General features: G+C 34.8%; 1 protein-coding gene across 1 annotated transcript in view; it reads left to right on the plus strand.

Moving 5' to 3' along the window:
• ARIH1 (ariadne RBR E3 ubiquitin protein ligase 1) overlaps window positions 1-27961 on the plus strand; it is a 90137-nt gene that overhangs the window by 12871 nt on the left and 49305 nt on the right. The window contains exon 2 of the mRNA XM_032468983.1: window positions 20643-20710. Coding sequence (XP_032324874.1) covers window positions 20643-20710 — 68 coding nt within the window. The remainder of the gene's footprint in view (window positions 1-20642; window positions 20711-27961) is intronic.

Here is a 27961-nt window from a genome sequence, read left to right on the forward strand (position 1 = left end):
CCCGCCTCACCTTTATCCCCTTTATTCTGAGACTCCAGTTACACGTATGTTAGAGTTTTTTGTTAGGGTCCATATGTGTCCAGTGCTCTTTTGTGTATCTTACATCCTCTTTTTTTTCTGCTTCAGTTAGGATAATTTCTGTTGATTTATCATCTGGGTCTCTAAATCTGTCTACTCCTTTGTCTGATCTGTTATTAAACATCTCTTAGTTAGATATTAATTTCAGATCCTGTATTTTTCAATTCTAGAGTTTCCATTTGATTCTTTTTTATAGATGCTAGTTTTCTGAGTTTCCTTCTTTTCATCTCTTTTCCATCTTTTGCTCTGTTTTCTTCAGCATATTAATTTATTCCTAAAAGTTTTGTCACCAACTCCAGTATCCAAATTATCTGTTAGTCTCTTCATGTTATCTTTTTTCTCTTGGTTTTCTGTCATGTGTTCCTGCCATTTGACATATTTTGATAGCAAGCCATATAATGTGTATAAAGTATTTAGAGATTCTGGATGATGATAGATTCCTCCAGAGAGGATCTTTATTTTTCCTTCTGCTTGACAGTGAGAGTGCTGAATGGTTGCCTTAATCCAGTAAGGTTGACTTCTAGTCCTGTTCAGTTTCCATCTATCTCTGGTCTGCTGTTTTGAGTCTTCAACTAAGAACCGAAGTTTTCTCAGCAGTCTCTCCGTTAGGGGATCCCACACTTTTCATAATTGCTTCCCTAGGCTGCCAGAAGCACCATTCTGCGTTTCAGAGGCTTTGTGTTTAGGTTTTTACTCTTGGCCCTGTGCAATCCCAGGATTCAGTAAGTGTCCTAGGTGGAAGACCAACCATTCCTTCATTCCTTTAGACACCCTTTCAGATCTCAGTATTAGTTTCCCTTTGTTACTGTTAATAAGTTAACACAAATTTAGTGACTTAACAGAAATTCATTATTTTACAGTTGAGAGAATCAGACGTCCAATCAGACGTCACTGGGCTAAAATCAAGGAGTTGACAGGCTGTGTTCCTTCTGGAGGCTCTAGGGGAGAATCGGTTTCCTTGCCCTTTTGAATTCTAGAGGCTGCCTGTCTGTATTCCTTGGCTCGTAGCCCCTTACTTCATCTTCAAAGCCAGCAGCATAGCACCTTCAAATCATTCTGACTCTGATCTCCACTTTTGCCTCCTTCCACTTTAAAGGATCCTTTGATTACATTGGGTCGACCTGGATAATGTAGGATAACCTCTTTAAGGTCAGTTAATTAGCAGCCTTAATTCATTTGCAATATTAATTCCCCTTGCCATGTGGCATAACATTCACAGGTTCCAAGTATAAGGATGTGAACATCTCTGGGGGGTGGGGTGGCTACTGTTCTGCCCACCAGTAGCACACCTTTCTGGTAGATGATCAGTCTTCTGTTTGCTCCCAGAATTCACAAGTGACCCCTAGGTGGAAGCCATTGCAGTTGTAATATCACCACCTCCTCTGGTTCTTCTTGCCTTAGCTGCTCTCTGTCTTCAAAGAGATGATGTCTAGACATTATCTGGCTTCTGGTTCTGGATGGGAATGCTGGTTTACCTCTTAACTCTTCTATCCTACCTGGAAGGGGAACGATATTTTTAAAAATCAGTGAATACCTTTAGTCTGTTAGATACATCTTGGACCAGTGGTGCAGGCAACCACTTTGTGGGCTGTAGAATATACTTTTGAACTTGAATCCCAGCCAAAACGTATGACTTAAACAAAAATTTTGACATATAGTTGATTAACAATGTTGTGTTAGTTTCAGGTTACGTATAACAAAGTGATTCAGTTATACATATACATATATATATTATTTTTCACATTCTTTTCCATTATAGATTATTACATAATATTGAATATAGTTCCCTGTGCTATACAGTAGGTCTTTATTGTTTATTTTTTATATTGTAGTGTGTATATGTTAATCCCAAACTCCTAATTTATCCTTCTCCTCACCTCTTTCTCCTTTGGTAACCATAGTTTGTTTTCTGTGTCTTATTTCTGATTTGTAAGTTAGGTTTATTTGTATCTTTTTTTTTTTTTTTTTTAGATTTCACATGTAAGTGACTTGTCTTTCTCTGTCTTACTATGATAATCTCTAGGTCTGTCCATTTGCTGCAAACAGCATTTCATTCTTTTTTAATGGCTGAATATTCCATTATGTATATATACCACATCATCTTTATCCAGTCATCTGTCAGTGGACATTTAGGTACTTCCATGTCTTGGCTACTGTACACTGTGCTGCTGTGAACACTGGGATGCACGTATCTTTCTGCGTTAGAGTTTTCTCTGGGTAGATGCCCAGGAGTAGGGTTGCTGGATCATATGGTAACTTCACTTTTAGTTTTTTTAAGGAACTTCCATACTGTTCTTTATAGTGGCTGCACCAGTTTACATTCCCACCTACAGTGTAGGAGGGATCCTTTTTTTCCTATACCCTCTCTAGCATTTATTATTTGTAGACTTTTGAATGATGGCCATTCTGACTGGTGTGAGGTGATACCTCATTGTAGTTTTGATTTGCATTTGTCTGATAATTAAGTGTTGAGCATCTTTTCATGTGCCTGTCAGCCATCTGTGTGTCTTTGGAGAAATGTCTATTTAGGTCTTCTGCCAATTTTTTTGGTTGGTTTTTTTTTTTTTTTTTTTTTGATAATAAGCTGTATGAGCTGTTTGTATATTTTGGAAATTAATCCCTTGTCAGTTGCTATGTTTGCAAATATCTTCTCCCATTCTGTAGGTTGTCTTTTTGTTTTGTTTATGGTTTCCTTTGTGCAAAAGCTTTTAAGTTTAATTAGGTTGCATTTGCTTATTTTTGCTGAAAGTATGACATTTTGAAGATTGGAATAAGGAATCTCTGAGATTTGAGGAAATAACAGGATGGAGGAAAAAAGATTAATTTACTAATTTTTATGTAAGGGGAGACTCACAGACAAATGTAATAATAGCTGATACCTATGAAATATGCTGGGTGTTTTTACATGTATTTGTTACAAAATCCCAAGAAAATAGCATTATTTTCATTTTACAGGTGAGTAAATTGGAGTTAGAGAAGCTGAGAAATAGATTTCCCAGAATTTCTGTTAGACTAGTGGAGGTCATTGAAACTGGGTCTTTTTGACTTTTACAATATAAGTTCTTTCTGCTGTACCAAACTTTCAGACTTTAGTTGGGTTTTTTGACTGAGTCATTTTCTTTGTATTTATATACTGAAAACTTTACAGTAATAAAATAATCTTTTATTATATCTGGTTGACTGATTAGAGGTATCTCTTGTATTAGTTATCTGTTGCTGCTTAACATTACCTTTTGGATTTTACTATTCCTAATTTACTATTTTAAATTCCCTAAAACTACTATACATCTTGTCACCATGTTCTGCCAAATTTGTACTCAATTTTTCACATCCATATGCTTCCCCTTGGTACATGTGCTTTGGAAGTAGGTGTATAGAGAAGAGTGGAGAACATTCCTTTCCTCTTCAGGACTCCTAGTCTAGGAAGGGCAGACATGTAAATAAATCCTTGATTATAAAGGCAATAACTCAGTACTCAGCATGTCTTCTTTTTATCCATATGTAGGCTGACCTCAGTTATATCCTGTTTCTGGACTTGCCCTGGCCTGGTTTTCATAGTTGAGTAATTTAGTGTATTGCCATTACCAAGAAATCCCACACCATAACCAGTTTGTCTTTTGAAGGGTTATTTTTACACCAGGTCAGTCCTGGCATGCTTCACTTCTGTTGTGGGTTGACCCCTCTTTGCTGCTTGGTAAAGGAAAGTCCTGCCTTCTGAAGAGACTAGTTGGATTTTAGGAAAGAAGGAAAAGATTGACCTTTGTGTGGATAACTAGAGCCTTGTTAGAAGCTATTAGAAGTTATTATAAGGCTCTCATTGGCAAAATCAGAAAAATTAAAAAAAGAATGCGAAAAGAGTGATATTGATAGAAAATGGGGCCTTATGAGTATAGTATGGTCACCACAGATTTTTCAGGGAATGTGGAATGTCTCCTTTTCTTCCTGGGTGGTCGTCTTGTTCAGTTTATGGCAGTGTCAGAAATAAATGTTCATACTTAGTCTAGGTTTATGGCCTGAGAAAGTACACCAGATCTTTACCATTCCTGATAAGCAGTTGGTGGGAATGGGATAGGAAATGGTGTTATGAAGAACTTCTAAGCCTAGGAGTTCTGAACCTAGGGGGTTCCAATAACTGTGGTGCCAGAGGGTGCAGATTAGGATAAAAGATTCTTTAGCATGATAGGTCAAGCTTTTCATAATTTGACATCTGTCTACCTTACCTGTCATTTCTTCACACTCATCCTGGTGTAGGAAAAAACTGTGAAATTTTTTTGTGCCTCTGTAAGAGTTTTTCCTGTTTTAAATGCTTTTCCCCTGATAAACTCATTGATAACTTCGGGACCTACCTTAAACATCATTTCTTCTTTGACTCCTTCCCTATGAGTGGGTCTTGGAATTTTGTACATACTTTTATTTTTAAAAGCTCTTTTTCTGCTAAATAGACTTTGAAATCCTATGATCAGTGTATTAATTTTGGTATTCCCATTGACCAGCACAGTTCCTGGAACATAGCTGATGAACATTGATTAGAATAGTCAAAATTAAATATGAATGGGTTTTCTTATTGGTTTTATTACTGATAAAAATAAGTGTTGGTACTATTCCTGTTTTTTTTTCATATATGAATTGCTCACATTCTTCTTCTGTTGACTTCCCTGAATTAACTTTTCTCTCATTCTCTAATATACTTTCCATTTTTTGCTCTTAACCAGTTATTTAAGGGAATGTTAGTCATCACAACTATTCTCTTAAGTAGATAGTACTTCTGCTATTTTATAGGAAAGGAACTTGAGACTTAGATGAACTAAGTAATTTGCCCAGGCTTTTATGGCTAGGGTTGGAATTCAGTATTTTAGATCATTAAATGTAAATAAAACATGTGAATGCTATTGTCTTGTGTGCTGGGTATTTTCTGTTTGTCTCCAGATCCACTTTGCCTTTCCATCCAGCTCTGTCTACCCCAGGAGACTGACTTGTAGAGAGCTCTGACTTAAGACTTCATTGCTGTTGCCTATGATTCCAAATAAATGAAAAATCAGTGGAATAGAGGCAGAAGTCTACTACATGCCCCATTTAAACCTTGCAGCCTACACATATACCATCGTCAAGGAAATTTCAAGCCAAAATTGCTGTTACAACATTTACTATGTTTCAGTCCAGTATAAGCATTTAAAAACAAAGTCTGTTTGTTTTTTTAATGGGGGGGCTGGGGATTAAACTCAGGACCTTGTGCGTGCTAAGCATGTGCTCTTCTACTGAGTTATACCCACCCCCTAAACACAAAGTTTTAACATTAAATAATTCAACTACTTAATGTACATTATAGAGGCCATATATATAATGTAAAATTTATTCATGATTTGCATATGAAGTTACAGACTGAGACCAGTGGTCCACAAAGTCAGCATTTTCCTTCTGACAGAGCACCAAGAGATTCTGGAAGAATAGCCTCGTGAAATTGTTGTGGATGAGCTAGGTAACAAATGCTTAATACATTAAAGGGAGATTAGCTGACTTATTTTGTTCAATAATAAAATAGTTCTTTTGTAAAGTTCTTAGAGGGATCCATTTCTGACACTCAGCATTTAAACTCAAATCTAAAGAAAAGTCTTCGTCTTTCAACCTACTATTCACTTCAGTTCTTATGAAGCAAAAACTTAGAGTGGGCCTCATTGTTATTTAATATGGACTTAACATGCCTTTGAAGAGAAAGTATATAATGTTACTTATGAGTCTAACCTACCTTTTAAATATACTAATTCTGTTTCATTGGCCCTAAACATTTTATCTGTTTTCTGTAATCATCTCAACTCATATTGTAATGATATAGTTATACTGGGTACTTGGAATATATGCGTGTCTGAAGCTTGTTTTCGAATATTGTATTTCACCCAACTGTAAAGCCAAAAGGGTGAAAGTAGGACTCTATAAGGTGAATGAAAGTATAACATATAAAACGATAGCTAAAGAATGAAGGATGACAGTAGACTTGCTAATATTTGTTTCATGTCAGAATCAACACAGTTTTTGATTCACTAACAAGACTAACAACGGTGAAAAGGCTTTTAAAGGTTATCCAGGCCAGTAACTTACCAGGTACTGCCTCTCTGTTGAGTGATCCCTGAGCCTGTTCTTAAGCCTCTGCAGTTACTTAAACCACCATAGCTACTTACAAAAGGGAGCCCATTTCATATTTGAATAGCTCTGATTTTCAGTTTTTCCATGTTAGTATCTGTGTCTCTGTAGCTTTTCACTGGAGCCTGCCAGGTTCTAGCCCTTCCTCATGATAGCCTTTCTATAATTTTTAAAGAGTTTTTTTTTTTTTTTTTTAACACATTGGAGAGTTTCAGTATGTTAAACTATTTTTTCATGTGTGCAGAATCCAGAATAAATCTTCTGCTTTGCTTGTTAAAGGATTGTTGATTAGGAAAGTTGTTATGCACTATTTTGGATTCAGACCTGTGTGTGTCTGCTCAGAGTTACAGGAGTTGGAGCACTGCAGCAGCACATACGCACCCTGTCCAAGTAAATAAACGTCAGGCAAGGCAGAGGCAGATGCGTGTTCACACCCTGATTGCAGACACTGGCATGTTTTGCAGTGACAAATGAATAGGTAGCTCATCTTGATGTTACTGTATTATTAATAGTTTTAGGGTTTGGAGTTCTGTTATGTTTCCTCTGACTCTGCATTTATAAAAATAAAAGCAGTTGCTAGATGATGTTAACTAGACAGCTCTGAATAAAATGTTTTCTACTGCCTTTTTAAAGCTTCTGGGTCAGTTTGAGAGAAGAATATCCTGAACTTGTACTGAAAACTTCTTGTCTTTGTGAATCAGGATTTTCTTCATTCTGTGCAACCAAAACAAAATGCAGAAGCAAGTTGCAAACTGGGGCCGGTATGACTGAACTCTCCTCCGTAGCCTCTGATTAAAAAACATTTCTTTAAACAGCTGTAGTATTCTGAGACTATTGATACCTTTTTTTTTTTTTTGGATTAAAAAATTGGCTATGCATATATTTTCTTGGCTCAAAATTCAAAAAGTACAAAGATAAAGTAAAAAATCTTCCACCTTAGTATCTCAACTACCTGCTTCCCTCCCTCAGAGGTAATCACTATTATCTTCATTCTTAATACTTTTTTCTTAGAAATAGAACCTTCACCTTTACCCTAACCTGATTTTTATCTCCCTTTTAAGACCCTAAATATCATTATCATTTTATGAATTTCTGAGGTTAATAGTTTCCTAAAAATAATGCTTCAGTTTAATTGGGAACAGTATATAATTTGAATACTTGATTGATTTTTACCTAATTTTTTTTTTTAAGCTGCTATACTGTGCTGGGGAGTCTGGACAACTCTGTAAGGAGTCATATATAAATAAATTTTAATTCAGTGGTATGTGCAGCAGTAGATTTACAAAGGTCAGAGAAAGACTGTTTAATGCTATTTTTCTGGGAAAGACTGACTTCCACTTGTGGAAGTGGGTCTGAAGCTAGGTTTTGAAAAATGAATAGTAACTCACTAGGCAGGTGGAGTTGAAGATGACATTCCAGACAGAGGAGGAAGAGCCAACAGAATATACAAAGGTAGAAGCTATTAATGGTGTGGGTTGTTGAGTGAACAGTGAAGAATTGAACATTGCTAAAATTATTGGCAAGTAGTGTGATAGGACCTGGGGCTAGACAGGTAGGCAGTTTGTGTAAGGCTTTAGCATGGTGCCGAATGAGATGGGGCCAGGTGAAGCAACTTTAAACTTTTAATATAGCATTAGTGTTTCGAAGGACCGCTTTGTTGGCAGTCTAGGGAGTAAGTGAGAACAGGATGATATTAGGAAGCAGGGAGAGTAGTGAGAAGTTTATTACAATCATCTGAGCAAGAAATATATGATGAAGTTAGCAAAGCAGAGATGGAGAGGTATTCAAGGTATTAGGAGGTAGCATCAGTGAGAATTGGTGGCTTATTTTGTTAGGGGACAAAATAACTTAGTTGTTAAGTCTTTGGCATCATATAGAACTTGTTTAGTTCCAGCTTTGCCTTTTAGCAGCTCTTTGACTTTGTATAAGTTATTTAATTTTAATAAATTCTCTTTCCTCCTCTGTAATAGAGTGGTTGAAGCTTTAAGCAGCTGTCATTTGACTAACTTTGAATTGACAGTTCCTCTCCATTGCTTTAGTAAGACAGACCTATTTGATGTCCATGGCAACCTCTCAGCTAATTGGCCTTCCTAGATAAGTAAAACTAAATGGCAAAATTAACCAGTCACAGTAGGCCTCCTGATGCCATTTATATGATGTGTCCAGATTAGGCAAATCCAGAGAGACAAAAGGTAGATCAGTGGTTGTTAGAGGCTGGGTGGGGAAAGAAAGGAGAGAGTGCGGGCTGACTGCTAATGGATATGAGATTTCTTTTGAGGAAGAGGAAATGTTCTACAAGTAATGGTTGACACAGCTGCGTGTCACAATTCTGAATATAATCGAAACCACTGAATCATACACTTTAAAAGTGAATTTTATTGTACATGAATTGTATCTGAATAAAGTAGTCATAGAAAAAAATCTAATACGTATCACATTCACATTTTTCCTGTTATCCAATACATCTTTATGCCTTTTCTAGGTCTAGTCTAGGATTTAGTCAAGGATCATGCGTTACATTTGATTATCATTATTCACTACCTACTCATGTTTTTGAGGGGTTACAATAGAAATGTATAAGTGGTTAGATTCCCTGGAAATAGAAGGGGAAGGGAAATACTTTCTCCTAATCTTTATTAAACATGTAGCTTGGATCTACAGATTCTAGATAACATGAAAAATACAGTATTTGATTAAGTTAAAATAGATTTTACACGGATGTAAGTTTTTTTTTTTGTATGAAAGTTTTTTATGAAGCTTAAGCCAAGCTTAAGCATTTTGAGCTGTAAAGGTGTTTTTCAAAAAATAGCTTTTTAGAAGCTTTTTAAGCAAGAATATTCATTTGCGTGGCTTTGAGATAACAGGAGGACTCTATGCGACTTTTAAAGATTCTGCTGGTAGTTTTGTATATAAATACCATACTGTATCTTGGTAGTTGGCTTAAGTGGCACTCATATCCTTTTAAACCCCTAAAGTTATCTAGATGTGGTGCTAGCAAACATTTTTACATAGACAGGAAAATGTAGAATATAAAATGCTGAAATACGACTTTCATTCAGTGATTCCCTGTAGTGTACTTTAATCATATAGGTCCTGATGCTACAGTAGACATTTTCTATGTGTAGTAATTGCCATTTTAATTTTATCATAGAAAGTCTTCTTTGAATGTGATAGTTTCTTGTGTATTAAAGAGCAACTTCTATTTGAAGAAATTATGTGGCATGGTTGCAGAAGTGCCTGCTGTATCTGTAACTGCTGATTGTATTAAAATACTGATTATTTTACCTATGGCAGTGACACTGTTTCTACTTGAAAGAAGGAAATAATACGGAAATCAAGAATAGTTTATTTGGGTATGTGTATGGGAGGGTTGCAGATCTGAAAGTTGAGGTATTTTACTATAGAAAATAGGTAGATTATTGGTTTCCCCCTTCCCTTTATATACCTTGATTTTAATTTTTATCAAGTCTGTCTGTCTGGCCTTTGCCGCTGTGGCCCATTGATCTGTCCATCTGTCTGTTACAGTGCATATTGGGTACTTCCAGAAGTATGAATTCAGTGATGCAAAGGACAGGCGGGCTGCAGCAGCAAAGGTAGGACAGAATCATTCCCAAGACAAGTTATTAAAGGATCATTAAACACATGTATGCGTGCGCACATATTGGCAGCAAGTACCTGATTATTTAAGGGCACACCATTTATCCTGTAAATCTTTATGGAAAGCCCCTTTTGACATGACAAGATTTGACATATCTGTTTCTAAAGGGCGCAGTTTTATTTTCTATATCAGGAGCTTGCTTGGCACTTAGGCAACAAAGTAAATTAGTGTTTGCTACTATCTTTTTTTTCTTAAATGCTGAATAATAGAAGAAATGATTAAATGGAGGATATTTATGATAATTGCTTGATTCATGGACCTGGTTGATTTTCAGAAATTATGATGATAAAGGATCCCTTTTGTAAAACTGGGAGAAGCAGGAAAGATAGATTGATCTGGCCATGTGTGTTTATTAAATATTATATGTCTGGTTATATTTTTATAGAAATAATCTAAATCTTCCAGGTTCTTTAACTTATGTAAGGAAGTTTAAGGATTTTTATCTAAATATTTGTACCGTTTACTTAAATATTTGTATCCATTCACTTGCTAAATGATAGCAATTGTAATAGCAATTCCTGGCTTCTTTAGAAAAGTTGGGTTAGAACGAGAGAGCAATAGCACTTGTATACTAAGTCCTAGGACCTCAGTCACAGGCAAGTTTCAAGATGGAAGGCTTATATATGCTATGATAAAGTGTTAGATTGCTTGTATATTACTCTAGATGGGCTGTGAAGTGAGATTTTATAGGTAGAGCTGAATGATACAGATATTTGCATCATTTCTTTGCTGTTATGCTTCTAAAAGGAAGGGATTATGTTTTTCTAAATAGGTTAATATACTGCTTCTCAAGTCTTCCCAAATGAAAAGGCAGATAAAAGATGGTATTTGGTTTTCAGTGAAGATTGCTGCTTTTTCAAAATAACTATAAAACCTAAGATCTTAGATATCTACAACCTAGATTCTAGCCCAAAAAAAGCTGATGTTAATAATTTTATAAACTCTATATACTATATTAGGAGATCTAGCCTGCTGTCTCTTGAATGTGGAAACATATTTCAAAGTGACGTTTCATGGTGTACCGTTGTAGAGGTATTTTGAATCAATAGTGTTAGAATAAGATGTTTTGGAAAAAAAATAAAAAATACACTATTAACGACTACAAAAAATGTATATGGATTAAAAAAATAAGATGTTTTGATGTATTTTAAAATGGCCTTTTTTTGGACTTACAAACCTTTTTGGTTAACTTTTAAATTTCATATTTAGCAGCTATTTTCAAATCTATTTTAGGTATTTCATGATCTAAATAAATCACAAATAATTTTTAAATTTTTTATGAGTGTGGCATATTGAAACGAGTATTAGTCATGAATCTATAGTTTCTTCAAAATTATCGAAGCTAGCAGTCCAACTCAGTATAAAGCAAAATAGTTTGGAATTTTAGAGACCTAGGTATGTTCTCATCCTGACTGCCACTATTCACATTTCAAAACTAGTTTTCAGTTTTTACCTTCTTAAAAATGCATGTTGATGGTACTTTTACAAAATCTGTAATCTATGCCTTTATGAAAAGGAATTTTTAGTAAGGGAGGTGAAGATGGGAACTGTTCAACTGGATCTAAATCATTGCTACAATTTTATTATTTTTAAAGTGCTTTCTTTCGCTTCTATCAATGAACTTTAATCTGCAATTGAAATGCTGTATTTTAGAAGAAAAATAATGAGCTATATTTGTATTCTTCCCCACTTCCTTTTCCAATTCCACTTTATTCTGCAAGTTGCAGGGTTTTTTTTCCCAATGATACAAGATGGAATTAACAATTGTACAGTATTTTCTAATGGGACCCTATTGTTGGACATTCTGTTTATTCTGTATTGTGTGCACCTCATTCCTGTCCTTTTCCTTTCTGACGTAACCTAACCTTGAAAGTGAGCTTGCTGGCCTTCAGGTATGGACATTCACAGTTTTTATAAATATAAAGACTGAATGTTTCCCAAAACAGATTGAGTTTATCTTTACACTAGCAGTGTGTAAACTATCATTTTCTCTATACACTTGCTGACACTATTAATCCTAAAATTTTCATTAGTCTGATAGAACATAACTACTTGGTTGTTTTGATTTAACATTTCTGTGAATTGCTTTTTCAGATCCTTTGTACTTTTTCTTAGTTCTTAATATATGGTAGTTATTGTAGCTCTTTTCTCCAACCTGTTATTTGTTCTTTAAAAAAAGAGTAATACTTGAGTGTGGTAACAAAAAAGTAAAGAGCTATTTATTATGTCTTCAAATGATTACATTTATAGCTTTAATTAATATACATCTTTCTTTCCATTATTTTTTGGCATTATCTCTTTCCTCTTCCTTCTCTTACCTTTGAGGATCCCACTTTATGTCACCTGTACTTTAGTTTTATCAAAGTTCTTTTGTCTTGTGATCATAGCCGAGTCTTAGTTTGCTCATAGCTTGATTTTTTTTTTAAGCAACACCATTGAATAGTGTTTTATGTTATATCATTCAGTAATAGTTCAAGTAGTGTATTAGGATTATTATTACCTTTTTTTTTAAAAAACAGATTTAATGTCAAATGCTCTGGACCTTCCTAAGAGCAGTGAGTCTGGTGTCATGGTCATTGGATCATACTTACCCTTCTCCTGGAACCTTCCATTCTGCTCATCTCATCAGGATGTCCTTCCCTCTAAGGCTCATGCATAGCCATCAACCATGACTTTTACATTACTTTTCTGCCTCTGTTTCTTAGATATATTTTTTTTTCTTGATTAAATGTCATTTTACTGGGCTGTATTCTTGATTTAACTCCCACGTAACTTTTCTTATGGTATTACTCAATTGTAACTGATTATGTCTTTAATTTGCCTTTAGAGTTGGTTGTTATATTGGCTAGCTGGGAAATGAGTGGAATGTTTATAAAAGATACTGCCTTCTGCATTCACTGTTGCTAATAAATCTAATACCAGTCTGGTTCCCATTTCTTGATGACTTTTTAAAAAGTTTCAGCCTTTTCTCATTATCCTTGGTTTCTGAAGATCGGTGTGAATGTGAATCTGCTGATTAGTTGTGTTGGGCCCTTACTGGACCATTTCAACTGAAGGACTTGTGTCCTTATAAAGCTTTGGGAAATTAACTTTTAATACTGCTTTGGTCATTTCCTCTCTTTCTGGAATTCCTGTTAGTTGATTATTAAAAACAATAATAGTGGCTTAAATAAAAACTATGATAAAATTATATAAGAAAGATTTGGGAGAAGATGCATGTAGGAGTGCTAAATCTCCAACTTTCCTAAGGAAAGTGATAATGGAAAGATAGTCAATACCTGAGCATAAGCATATTATTTAGAATAAAAGTAAATACCAAAAGAAACAGAATTTAAAATGATTGCCTCAGAGAACTGGAAATCAGTAGCAGCTGGCATGTGGCAAAGATGATTATTAAACTTCGAGGTTACCATTAGCTTCTAAAACTGTATGCATACACTAAATTTTTAAAAATTTAAAAGTGATTCAGTGCAGTCCCATCATCAAAGGTCCACATTTAGCGATACCTTCATTCTTTAAAATCTCATCTGTGTGTGTATATATATATATATATATATATATATATATATATATATATAAAATAAATATGTCCACGCCTTCATGAAGGGAGGAAGATTCCAGTTGTATGGGCCACGTGTTCCTTTTTCATTATTCTTAACAATTGAGCTGTGTATTTTGAGAATAATTGGCAAGAGAATGTACTGGAGATGTACATGGCTTGTTACAGCTTGGTTATAAAACTTTCTTTAAATGATACAGGAGTATGTTTGTGTCTGTTTCAAAATCATTGGGATTTATGACTACTTTTTGGTCTTTAAAGACATTTACAATTGCTTTATTTTAAAATACAGTTTTTCTTAGAGAAGTGTTAGTGAGATACAAGTTTACTTAGAGAAAACTTTCATATTCTTTTTAAATATAAGCATTATGATTATCAAGTAATCTCACTTGTTTATATTGTACAAAATTTTGTGTACCAGTTATATGTATAAGGTAAGAAGTCAGTCAGTTGCTAATCAGAATCCTGCCACTTATGGATAGGTGTTTTCAGTTGCTGTATTGGGAAGGGAAGAGTATTGGTTAAAATATACGCATGGCTTGAGAAAGTACTAGTTCAAATACTGTTAAGTTTTATTTTTGAGAAGTAGTTGAGAGTGTATATGTATCTCTTTTTCTAAGTGCCTCCAGAGGAAGAAGTAACTACATGTAAAGCTTCAGTTCACTTTACAGAATTAATTTAATTTTTGTATGCCATCTTTGGGTAGTTTGGAGATGGCTCGTGGTAGTGTTAAGTGACAGTACTTTGAAGTTGCTCAAATATTATGTGTGTTTGTGAAACATTTTCAGTGTGCCACAATAACTATGTAAAATTGGCCTTACCTTTAGTATCTATAGGATTTCTCCCCACTCAAGGAATAGTCAGTTAGGAGACCGAGACCCCCAAAAGTCTTGCCTGAAGGGACCTAGTTTAATGGTAAAGGTTTAAAACTTTTTGGGATTAGTGTTGTTTAGTTGTAAATTCTTTTTAAATGCATATAGCTTTTAAACCATCTGGGAATTCTGTGATTGTGTTCCTCAACCCTCCTGATACTTCTCTCTATTGCTGGGCTAGAAAGTCAAAAACTTTATTTCTCAGACTATTTTTCATTTAGGGTTTTAGATGTGAAATAGTTGCTGGCAATTAGATATATATGTGTGTGTGAGGATTGAAGGGAGTTCAATCTTTCTTCCCTTTTCTGCCCCCTGTGCACACAGACCCCTCCCCTGCTTTTTCCTGGGCTGTGAAGGTGTGAGATGTTCCTGCAGTAGCAGAAATGCAGTATTACGTCGTCCATTCTTCACCTTTCTGTGTTATCATGAGGCATTTGTGGCAAAGGCAGCAGCTAGACTGTTTGGTTGTGTACATCGCCTGACTTCATAGTTAACTACCTTACCGTCATGGTCTGGTTGAAATGAACATTCAGTAGATGTGGGTTGGGACCTAGGATTCTGCGTTTCTAACTATCAGGTGATTGTTGGGGATTTTTACATCTTTGTTCATGTAGTAGTAATGTCTTGCTCTGATTTTGATATCAAGCTGATGCTGGTCTTATGATAGGAACTGGAGGAATTGGGAAGTGTCCATCCTCATCTGTCTTCTGTACGAGACTATAGAATTGGTATTTTGGGGTTCCTTAAATGATTGGTAGAATTAACCAGTGAAACCATTTGGGTCTGGAATTTTCTTTGTGCAAAGTTTTAATTACTCATTCGTTTTGTATCATAGATGTAAGAATGTTAATATTATCCATTTCTTCAATTTTAGAGGTTAATGACTTTTAAGGAAATTGGTCTGTTTCATCTACTTTGTGAATTCCTGGTCAGCTGAGTCTCTTATCTTGGTTACTCTTGCTAGAGTTCTTTTGATCTTTAGTACTAGCTTTGGCTTCATTTATTTTCTTTTGTTGTTCTATTTTCAGTTTTATTGACTTATTTCTTTTCTTGTGCTTGTTTAGGTGTAGTTTGCTTTTTTAAAAAGGCATTTGTTTATCTTTATTTCTTATGTAAGCAAGCATTTAGTACAATGAATTCCCGCCTAGATGATGTTAGCTACGTTGCATAAATTTTGGTGTGTTGTATTTTTATTTTCTTCAGTTCAAGATGTTTTTTAATTTTCTTCAGGACTTCCTTTTTGACCTTTGGGTTATTTGGTAGAAGGTGGTTTATTTTTCAAATAGTCTGTGTACTTGTTCAGTGGATTGCTGAGAGAGAAGTGTTGAACTCTCCAAGTATAATTGTGGATTTGTTTTTTTCTTTAATTTCTATCAGTTTTTGCTTTATTTATTATGAGGCTTTGTTGTTAGGTGCATACATTTAAGATTGTTATGTTTTCTTGGTGACTTGACCTTTCCACTGTGAGATTTTTCACTGGTAAATTTCCTTGTTCTGAAGTTTACTTTGGTAGAAATACAGCCACTGCAGTTTTCGTTTGATCACTGTTTTGCATGATACATCTTTTTCCATCCTTTTATTTTTAGTCTCTGTATATCATTATATTGAAAGTTAGGTTGTTAAAAAACAACATATAGTTTTGCCTTTTTAAAATAAAGCTAAGGTCTGTCTCTTTTATTTTCATTTTGTAGTATAAAAGTTTGTTTTTTAAGAAGTAAGGTATAATTGGCATCAGTTTCAGGTGTACCAAAGAATAATTTGATATTTGTATATTTATCTCTCTTTTAAGTGGATTTTAAAATTTTACTATTTATATTTAATGTAATTATTGATGTGGTTGAATTTAGGTCTTGTAAATTATTTTTCTCTTTGTTCTTTCTTGTCTGCTTTCTTTTGGATTGAAATTTTTTTAGGGGATGGTAATTAGATTATTTATTTATTTATTACTGGGAGTACTGGAAATTGAACCCAGGACCTCGTGCATATTAGGCGTGCACTCTACACTGAGCTATATACCCTGCCCCCTTGAAATTTTAAAAATATTTCACTTTATATATCGGTGTTTTTAGCCATATTTCTTGGTCTTTTTTTAAAAAGTGGTTGCTCTAGAGATTGTAAGTATCTAACTCTTCACGTTCTACTTAATTTTTTTTACCACTTCAAGTAAAGTGTAGAAGCCCCACAGCTTTACAGATGACCTTTATCCCAGTCCCTTTATATTGTAGTTGTCATATGTGTTGCACATGCATACAGTTAACCCTTCCTCTCACTATGGCATGTTATAGTTTTTGGTTTCAACAATTTTATGTATTTTCAAGAACGTAAGAGGAGAATAGTCTGTGATATTACTCATTTACCATTTCTGTTGCTCTTCCTTCTTTCCTGAAGTTGCAAGTTCCCTCTGGTATCATTTCCTTTCCGTCTGAAGAACCTCTTTTAACGTTTCCTTTAAAAGACTGTGAGTTCTCTTGGTTTTCTTTTGTCTGAGAATATCCTTGTCTTCAGTCCTGAACTATAACTAAATACAGAATTCTAGGCTGATAGCTTTTGATATTATCCCAAAGGGCCCTGAGAGACTTTTTTAAAAATATTTTTTATTGTTAAGATTAGATACTTTTCTGTTGACATATCTGTAAGTTCACTGAGTTATCTGTCATATTCCTTCTGTTCAGCCCATCCATTGTTTCCATTGTTCTTAGGGTTTTTTGTTTTCCTTTTTTTTTTTTTTTTAAATAATTTGAGCTTCTTTCCTAAGAATTTCTTTTCATTCGTTTTAAGGTATTCACCGTTAACTAAATGAGTCATTTTTTTAACAGTTGCTTTAAAAGTCTTTGTCTGATAATTCTAGTATCTGGGTTATCTTGAGGTCAGAATCAAATAATTGTCTTCTCCCTTGATAATTGATCAGATCATTGTTGTTATTCTTGCTGTGTCTGGTGATTTTGGATTCTGTCCTGGATGTTTGGAATATTATGTTGTGTGAGATTTTGTCCTGCTGAAATGTTCTAGACAATGGTAAGGGTCTTTTATCTTCTCAGTTTTCAGAGCCTTTGCTATGTTGATGTTACCCTTCCCATTCCCACTTAGACTGATCTAGGCTTTGGACGTGGTTTATATCTTAGTTCTGTTCTGGAAGCCTCTCCTGTTCTTCTTTGGCTGTGTTCCACACATGCAGAGCTTGCCTGTGAGCCCAGAACTCGGTTCATACACAGCATTAGGAATCTACTTCTCCATCTCTCTCTTTTCAGTCACTTCCTCCATAACTCTCTTGTCTCTTAGGGGCCCTTTTCTTCATTCCTTTAGCCAGAAGCATGGAGTTCTCCCAGTTTTAGTTTTCTGCCTGTCATGTCTTGAGGTGAAGTGGCAAGAGGAAAAAAAGAAGATAATGGATTTCCTCTACACTGGTCCTTTTTACCAGAGTCCCTCTTCCTAATTCCTCTGTTCAGAGTGGTGCGCTTTCTCTTGGGTTTCTGTGGTCCCTTTGTATCAATGTAGTTTCATGGCCCTGGGCTGGCCTCAGGGCAGGGCTAGGAGGAAAAAGGGGGCAAAAAAAAAAGGTACTCTTCCCCCACCTTCTCCAGGAGCCTCTGGCCAAGAAGTTGCACTTACCTTGGTTTTTGTTGATCATGTCTGCTGAACAGTATCCCTGTTTGGCCCACCCTTGGGTCAAAGCCAAGAAATAAAGGAGAAAAAACAAACAGGATATTCTCCACCACCTTATTTGTTTTCCTTCACTTCCCTCCCCAATCTGACTGCTGTTATTTAGTTTTCAGAGTACTCTCTTAGTTGTATTTTGTATTTTGTCCAGTTGTTAGTTGTAATTGATGGGGAGAGAGATGCTACAGTGAGCTTGTTACTCCATCTTGGCCAGGACCAGAAGTCAGATTGTTCTGTTTTTAAATAAATAAAACATTATTGATGTATAACTTTTATATGAACAAGGTACCCATTTTTAAGTGTATAGTTTGAGTTTTGATAAATGTTTTCCCTCACATAACCAGCTATCACATTCAAGAAGTAGAACATTTTCAGTCCCACAGAAAGCTCCCTTGTGCCTCTTAGCTTTTTGCCATCCCCTCCTCATCCTGCCCTGAATTACACTTTGGTGGAGGATATAAAGGATACTTAGACATACGATTAGTAGTTAAGTGAGATCTTTAAATTCCTCTGGATTCCCCTACATGGAATAATCAAAGGAATGTTAGATCCAGATTGTCCTAGGCTAGAATTCACAACTATCCCACTTAATTAGCTGCATGGTATTGGGTAGCTTTTGTAATGTTTTGGAGCCTAGTCATAGTTTTCTCAGATTTAAAATGGGAGGTAAGTATATTTACCTTACAGAGTGTTTTGAGAGTTAAATGAGGTATATAAAGTACCTTGTGCAGGGCCCAGCATAGAGTAGATATACAATAAATTTCCTTCCCCTGTCACCTTTACTTATGCAGTGCAGGTAAATGACTCGAGCCAGCTGCACTGAGATAGCAACCCAAATATATTTAGTTAGTGTTGTGAACTATACCCCACCCCATAGTGTAAGGCTTTGGCGGAACATAGGTATTTTGACATTATTATGTGACTTAGACAAATTCTTTAGTAATATCCTATTGGGAAACACTTCTGAGCTTGTACCTCCAATACGATATGCATTTTATTAAATGAACACATTACACCTACACAGAAAATTTTAAACAATCAGCTAAAAAACTAATTGTCTTGTTGTCTTCATCCTGGGGGACCAGTAGTCTTATGTTCTGAATCCTTTTGTTGATGAGCACACTTGGAGGTGGAATCTATGAATTTATTTTTTAACAGAACATTTGTAATTTGAAGATCCAGTAACAGATTTGGGAACCTCTGGATGAGACCAGTTTTTGATCTAGAAACTCGAACACGGAAAAGATACTTAGTAACACTAAATCATGGAGAGGGCGTTTCCCTTCCTCTCCCCTTTTTCTCTTTGCAGGCTGACTCATAATTCCTGAGACATTTTACCACAGTGCACTGTCTTGTGGCAGAGAGTATATAGTGCATTGGGTACTGCAACGTTATAGTGAATCACAGTGAATATAGCTAGACTTAATTTTCCCAGCTGATAAGATTATTGCCCTTAATTTTACCTGTGACTAAATGATAGCTATTTCAATTGTAGGCAAATCCTATTGTGAAAACCTGTTGTATCATTTTTCTGAGACATAGCTGGACACAAGACAGTGTCTTTACATTCTGTACAAATGAACATATTGTAACTTAGGCTCAGCTAATAGATTTCTTTTCACATGTTAACTCTTGTAGGTTGGTGGTATCTTCCTGGAGTGCTGTGTTAGAGGAGGAGTCTGGGTCCAAGAAGTGAGGAATACCTAGATGGACTAGCAAAGTGTGCATGGAGTGGAGGCTTGCGAGTTATCATGTCTGCATCTTTGGCTTTTTTTTTGAGGGATATGAATATGTGAATTTTTCTGTGACAAGTGGTATTAAATTTAGAATAATTGATAGATTTCTTCAATGACTTTTTATATAGGATTACTTTTTTTCTTTCAGGATCACTTTTTAAATTAGTAGTTAATACTGTGGTCTAACTGTGGTGAAATAAAAGTAGTTTCATATACAGAGACTTCTTTTGAAATGTTATTTGATGTAATACAATCATACATGAAAAGCAAATAAGCAGAGTCAGGTTTGAATTTCACTTCAGACGTTGTAACTAGGTGTTGGAATGAGTCAGACTTCTCCCATCTGTTAGGCCCCATTCATTGCATTTTAAGTTAAAATTCTGCTCACTAGTTTCATGGAATGTAGAAATATTTGTGATAGCATTGAATAATAGGGCAGTAAAATTTGGGTTTACTTCATGGTCTCACCCTTTCCTTCTAGAAATGAAATAGCAACTTAAGATTATACTCTCTAAATTATTATACAGTACAGGTATTTTGTGGTTTTCCTTACGTATCTCTGAAGGACCTTCAAGCTTAAAAATGATTTGGACTCGTTTGAACTACTCAATACATAAGGTGTTAGAAATTTTATTGATTTGTAGTGTGATGTAACAGTGTGTTAAATCTTAATTGCAAAAAACTTCATTTTAATTGGTGCTTGATTTAATACAGTAGTTTTTCATTTAATTTCTTTTTGGCTTATTTTAAATTCTGCTTTAGAATCATCCCATAAAACCTGACAAACTGTTAAAATAGTCTTGATCTTAAAATAAAGTTTTAGAGTATTATCTTAGGAAAGGAAATTTGGGTGCGGTATTACAGAAATTCAGATTCAACCTAAAAATTCACTGAATGCCAATGAAGTACTATTACCTTAAAATGACTTTTTTTCCCCCCCTCTTTAGAATCCAGCAACTATCACAAGAATACTCCTTAGCCACTTCAATTGGGATAAAGAGAAGCTAATGGAAAGGTAAGGAACTGTATTGTCAGCTTTTTACTTAGAAGTAACAGAAAGCCTGTGGAATTGAATTTATGAGACACAAGTAGGGAATTCATTTTTATACCAGAATGTGAGCAAACCAGTGTACAGGTAGCATCTGCATTGACTTCATACAATCCTCATCTGTAAGTTTTGCAATAAACTTAGTGTTAAGGGAACTCAGGCTTAATGTTTTTCTTACTTTATTTTGGAGGTGAGGTGGGCGGGGGCTCTGCTTCAGTATTTTCTACAACATATCCTCTTGAGTACTGAGAACTGAGAATAGATTGTTTTTTTAAAAAGTGTTTGATATATTCTCGGAACACATGAATAAGATCTCCCTTTAATTACTTAAAACTTTCTTGCACACAAATCTTTAAATCTGTCTTGGGCATAATAATGACACTTACTCAGTAAAAACAAAATAAAGAAGTTTCTCAGTGTATCCTGCCCACCAAAACAGCTGTTTGGACTGGTTCTCTCATTCCAGTGCAGGATTAAATTCCACTGGGTATTTTCTCTATGGAAATGTTTCTGGTTCTAAAAGGAAGAAATTACTAGGACTGGAGAATGACAATAATAGTGCCATTCTTAATCTTTTTTTTCTTCCTTAGATTGGAAATTAGGAGCACTTTGTGGTAGGGTGACAGCCTTTATTTATTCTGTCAGCCTGATTCTATCAATCTAAAATAAGAATTCTGATTTTAATTTTAAAATCACAACTAGTTTTTGTTGCAAATTGAGAACCCAAATATTTGAGAAATAAATGGGAAATATTTCCCATTTGATTTTAAAATTGAAAGCATTTTATAAAACAGATGTTAAATAATACCAAGAATGTTACCCAATTTTCTCACACCTTGTACCCCAACGATAATTCTTAAATTATTGACCCCTTTGTGCCAGACATTATTTCAATTTATCCTAGTGATAGTTTTATGGAACTGCTAATTATTATCCCCACTTAATTGATATGAAACTAAGACTTAAAGCTTAATACATTTGTTTCAGTTTTGTAATGCAAGGAGCTAGCACTCACTCAGGTTTGTTGGACTCCAAAGCTTATGTTTGTAAACACGTACTAAACAGCTTTTAAAAAAGGAAATATTAAGAGAATGAGAAGACAAGCTAGACAGGGAGAGAATATTTGCAAAAGATACCTGTTATCCAGATTATACAGAGTTCTTAGAACTTAACAGTAAGGAAACGACCCAGTTTAGAAGTGGACAAAAATCTTGATAGACACCTCAGCAAAGAAGATACACAGATGTAAAATAAGCAGATGAAGAGATACTTACCATCGTATATCATTAGGGCTTTGCTAATTAAAATGTAATTGTGAGTTAAAATGACCACTACGCACCTATTAGAATGGTCAAAATCCAAAACAGTGTCACCACCAAATACTGATGAGGATGTGGAGCAATAGGAACTCTCATTGTTGGTGGGAATGCAAAATGGTGCAGCCACTTTGCTTCTAGTTTTGCAATTTCTTAAAAAAAACGGAACATACTCTTACCATACAATGCAGCAGTCATGCTTCTTGGTATTTACCCCAGTGAGTTGAAAACTTATGCCTACATAAAACCTGTACACGGATATTTATAGCATCTTTATTCATAAATTGATAAAACTTAGGAAGCAATCAGTTTGTGCTTCGGTAGGTGAATAGATGAATAAACTGTTGCACATTCAGACAATAGAATATTGTTCATCACTAAAAAGAAATGCGCTGTCAAGCCATGAAAAGACATGGAGGAACCTTAAATGCTTATTACTAAGTGAAAGAAACCAGTCTGAAAATGTTACATACTATGTGATTCCAACTATATGACATTCTGGAAAAGGCAAAACTATGGAGACAGTTAAAAGATCAGTGGTTGCCAGGGGTTAGAGGGAGAGAAGGATGTATATGTGGATCAAAAAAGGATTTTTAAGGTCACAAGAAAAGTGACCCCTAATGTAAACTATGGACTTTGGATGATAATGATGGGTCGTTGCATGTTCACTGACTGTATCAAGTATAGAACTCGGGTGTGAAGTGTTGCTGGTGGAGGAGCTTTGCGTGTGTGGTGGCAGCAGGTATGTGGGAACACTGCTTTCTGCTTAGTTTTGCTGTGAGTTTAAAACTGCTCTTAAAAAGGTAAAGTCTGTTTTGAAAAAAGAAAGGGAAATAAACTGTTGGCATATGTGACTGGGGTAGGAGGAAAAGGCACAAATAAACAATGTTGGGAATAATTATGAATAGGAAAATTTTTTCAGAATTATAAATTAATACTCTGTGTATCACTTTTACCAATACATTTGAAAATTAGAAGTGGAAATTCCTCCGCCCCCAAAAGAAGTAGGAAAATAACTGGAAAATACAATAAATATACTAAGATACCCCACTCCTTTTCCAAAAAGCAGTAAATGATTTTATGGGCAAGTTCTACATAATAAGCCTTTAAGAAACTGCCAAATGTTTTGTTGAAAATTATTTCAGAACATAGAAAAAGGTAAGGCATCATTAATTCATGTTAGCCAAATCAAAATAATGCTGTTTTCAGAATTTGATGAAGACAGCATAAGAAAACCATCTTCATTATGAATATAGCTATTGAATTTATGAGTAAAATAATACTCAGTTACATTGAAAGAACTAATGGCCTAGTAGGATTTCTCCTGGGAATGCAAGAATGGGTCACTATTGAGAAAAAACTCATCTATAGCATTTACTATTTTTAACAGATTAACGAAGAGAAACCAAAAGGCAATTGTAATAAATTCCAGTAATGTGTTTAATAATGTGCATTTACCCATGAATTCGAAAACAACAATTTTTAGCAAACTAAGAAGGTAATTTCTCATCTTAATAAAGCTAATAATCTACAGTGAAATTATATTTAATTTTGAAACATTAGAAGTATGCCCATTAAAATAAACAAGGTTACTGGGTCACCACTGTTTACATGCATTGGAAGTTCTGATGAATAAAATAATACATGGAAAATTAAGTAAGTGGCATAAGAATTGTTTTGGGGATGGGAGGATTATGGGTTATTTTTAGATTTTTTAGCTTGTATGTATTCTGTAAATTTTTCTCAAAAATCACATGAAAGGTTTATAATAAAATCAGAAAATGAGCATTCATTGGTAATGAAACACTGCCCAAAAAGATTTTATGTAGATAATCCAGTCATCTGCCTAGGAAACTCAAGAGAATCAACTGGTAAACTATATTAAAGTGGTTGTACATTAGAATCATTTGAGAATTAAAAAAAAACCAAAACACCAATGGCCAGGCCCCTTTCCATCCCTCCCTTTCCCCCAGCCTGTTAATATGTTTGGAAAATGGAAAGAAACGTAGAGTATAAGGAGACTTAGCTTCCATGACACTGTGTGCCTCCTACTTCTTGAGTATGAAAATGAAGATTTACTCGTTTGATAATCTTGTAACTATTTCGGATCCTAGGAATCACAGGAAAAGATAGTATGGCCAACAAATTTTGTTGCACAGCATTAAAAAAAATAATCTTGCTTCTCAGTTGGTAACACAGAATGAATTCAAGTATTTCTGTTCATTTTGAGATAGAGAATTCTTATCGTAGTCAAAATTGCAAAGTATTTTAAATTTCGTCCTCTCTACCCTCTTTTCTTATTTCCATATAGTAGGCATATAAATGTTTCTTTTCTTTTATTCATTATTGAGGCATATTCCCTGTCCTCGAGGAAGGAACTCATGGTCCAGTGAGGGCAATAAAGGTACGAATAGATTCTTGTCAGTAATTCTTCTTATTGTCCCCCGGACTTCTAGTCCACAATTTAAACAAATCTGTCCTGACCTAAAAACTAGCAACTTAATTCTTTTTAAAAATACCTTTTGGTGAAGATGGAGAGGGGCTGGTAGACAAGGGACCATTTTAGCTGTTAGATCTCTCTCGTCTCTTACAGCAGCTTTCCAGACTTTAGCCATTTTCCTTCCTACCCAGTTTTCTGCTTTTTAACTCTGGGGATTAATTTCTCTCCTTATTTGCAGATTAAATGGAAATCTCTCTGTTTACTAGATTTCTTCCCATGCTTCTCCACACAAGGCAGAACAGAGCAAATCAGAGAATCAGGAATGCAGCAGCAGTGGCAAATCTGTCCTCCTTTTAAGGCCAACCGTTCTGTCTGGGGTTTGATTCGATCACAATTTTTGTGAGATGTCGTTTTTTAAATTTCGTTTGTCATATCTTGAATCTTTTCTGGTTTATTGTTCAGGATTTTTAGTTGTAAACAAACTTTAAGAGGCTAAGTGGAAAAGACATTAAATATTGAGAATCAGCTGTGAAGGCTAAGTGCAAGACAATGCCAAGAGTCACAGTCTCAGACTGTTTTAATGGAAGTGCTGTTGTTGCTGCCATCGAACACAAGCGTCACACAAGCTCGTGTCGTCGAGTGTCGGGCGTGTGACACCATGATCAGTGCTTCTGGTATTGGAGCCTTTGAAAGCTGGATATCTCCTTATCTCTGGCAGAATGAATTCGTCATTGACTCTTTCTTTAAAATATATTTTTATTGAAGTATGGTTAGTTTACAATGTTGTGTCAGTTTCTGGTGTACAGCACAGTACTTCAGTCATATAGGAACATACACATACTCATTTTCACATTCTTTTTCATCACTAAGCTACTACAGGATATTGAATGTGGTTCCCTGTGCTATACAGTATAAACTTGTTGATTCTTCATGGACTTTTACTCAGTACTATGCTTTACATTAACTACAGATCACCCTGCTCCTGTTAGGCATAAATGCTATCAAAAAACTATCCAGAATTAAGTGAGTATATTAAAAGATAGAAAATATGTAAGAGAAGTTAAGACCTATACAAGATATAACAAGAAGGTCTCATCGAGTTTAGAAAGAGAATGGGGCATAGGTAATATCTGAACGTATAATGGCTCATTTTCCTGATGGGTAAGAGTTAAAAGTGCCCCAGGAAGCCTAACATTTCCCATGTATAATAAAATACTATTTCACTGATTCTAAGATGTAGTTTTTCACATGTTAACATGCCTTAAATCTGTATACATCTTGCAATTGATGGCACCTTACAGTCCAACGAGTGAAAATTTTCCAGTTTTACTTTCTGGTAAGATCATGAAATTTTGATACCAAAGAATTTTAGATTTTATGAAATACAGTAAAAAGAAATCCACATTTTAAAATACTATAGTAAAACTACAAAAATAAAGAGAAAGAAAATCATAACAGCAATAAGAAGCAAGAAAAATTACTTTCAAAAAGTGGAAGTGTGTATATAATGTATATAGGAGGAAAAATAGATAAAGCTTACTCCTCTGTACTTGTAGTCTTCTAGAGAACAGCTGACTCAGTAGCAGCAGTGGGAGTGATGATGATACCTCAGCAGGTGAAGAAAAACAAGTGCCAGCCCAGAATCCCGTGGTCATGGAAAACGTACTCACCAACAGTGCTGTCTTGTAATTAATACAGATTGGCTTTATGTTGTCCCTGGCCTTTGTATCTTTTTAAGCCAACATTTAAAATTCTATTGATGTTGATTGAAGTTTCAAATATTCATAATTGTTATTTAAGCAACTATTTGAATGTTAAGGGGAAAAAATTGGAATGCAGCCTAAGTTGTGCTGAAGAGTGGATAAATGCGTGTAAAGTGCATGTTTAAGGATAGTAATGAGCTAAGCATTCACCTTAAGTCTCAAATTAATGAGCTAGGTATGTCAAGACGGAAAAAGAGCAATAAAGTAAACGCAGAGAAAACACAAGAAGAAGTAACGAAGAGCAGACTTCAATAGAATGGAAAAGAAACATACAGTAAAGAGGATCAAGTACCAAAAGATTTTTTTTTTTTGTGAGACATGACATTGGTGAGATTAATCAAGACAAGAAGGTACAAAAAGCCAATGTCAGCAGTGAAGAAGAATGTCACTTTGAATCCTTCAGATACTAAAAGAAAAAAAAAGATATTGTGGATCACTACGTCAAAATTTGCAATTTACCAAAATTTACATAAGAACTAGAAAAACCCACAAGGGGCTGTAACTACAGTGAAATTGTCTATAAAGAAAAGTCTAAGTCCAGATGGATATACTAGAAAATTCTACCAACATTTAGTGAGACAGTAACTCTAACCTTATAATACCTAACTTCATATTCTTTCAGAAAACAGAAAAAGAGTCTCCTCCACCTTCATGGGGCTATCACAACCTTGATACTAAAACCCAAAGAAAAATTACGTATCGGTTTCTCTCATGTACATAGATGCAAACAAAAAGAGGAAAACCCCAAAATATTTGCAAATTGAATTCAGCAATACATAGAGGATGATAATCCATCATGGCCGCCTGAGATTTATCCCAGGAATGATGGGTTGGTTTAACCTGAAACAATTCCAATATGATTGGTCACTTGAACAACTTAATGAAAATAACATTTTAATAGATACAGAGGAGCAATTGCTAAAAATCAGTAATCATTTATGATTTGAAGAAATCATTAGCAAACTAGGCACAAAAGGGAACTTTCTTAATCTTATAAATTTATGAAAACATCTGTAGGAGATACCATAATTCATGCTGAAATGATGAAAATATTTCCTTTTTAGATGGAGTTCAGGACATGGATGTCCTGTTACCTTCACTTACGTTCAGTGTACTGAAGATCCTAGCTAGTAGTGTACCCCAAATAATAATAAAGTATAATGGCTATAAGGCAGATACTAAGCAGTTAATATTCATTGCTGATATGAATTGTGTGTATAGAAAATCCAGAGGAGTCTAAGATAAGTTGTTAAAATACATGATTTTAGAAAGAAATACAAAATTTTAATTTTTTTTCTCTTAGCATTTACGTGCATATCTCTGACCCAGTAGTCCCACTCCCAGGTATACACCCAACAGAAAGAAATGATGCATGCCTCAATTGAAAGTCATATAGAAACATGTTCATAGCAGTGTTACTCATACTAGCTCCATTGTCAAAGAACCCAAATGTCTATAGATAGATAGATAGATAATGGTATATTTATATAACTATTTTACAATGAAAAATAAGTGAACTGGAGCTATAAGTGACCATATAGATTAATCTTAAAAACCAATATATTGAATGAAAGGAAGACATTCAGTAGAATACCTGTCTCCTGTATGGTTGTGTTGATAAGAAATTCAAGAACAGGCAAAAATAAGTTATATTGTTTAAGAATGCATATTTAGGTGGTAAAACTATAAAGAAAAATGG

This window comes from Camelus ferus, chromosome 27, assembly GCF_009834535.1.
Source record: "Camelus ferus isolate YT-003-E chromosome 27, BCGSAC_Cfer_1.0, whole genome shotgun sequence".
Classification (NCBI taxonomy): domain Eukaryota; kingdom Metazoa; phylum Chordata; class Mammalia; order Artiodactyla; family Camelidae; genus Camelus; species Camelus ferus.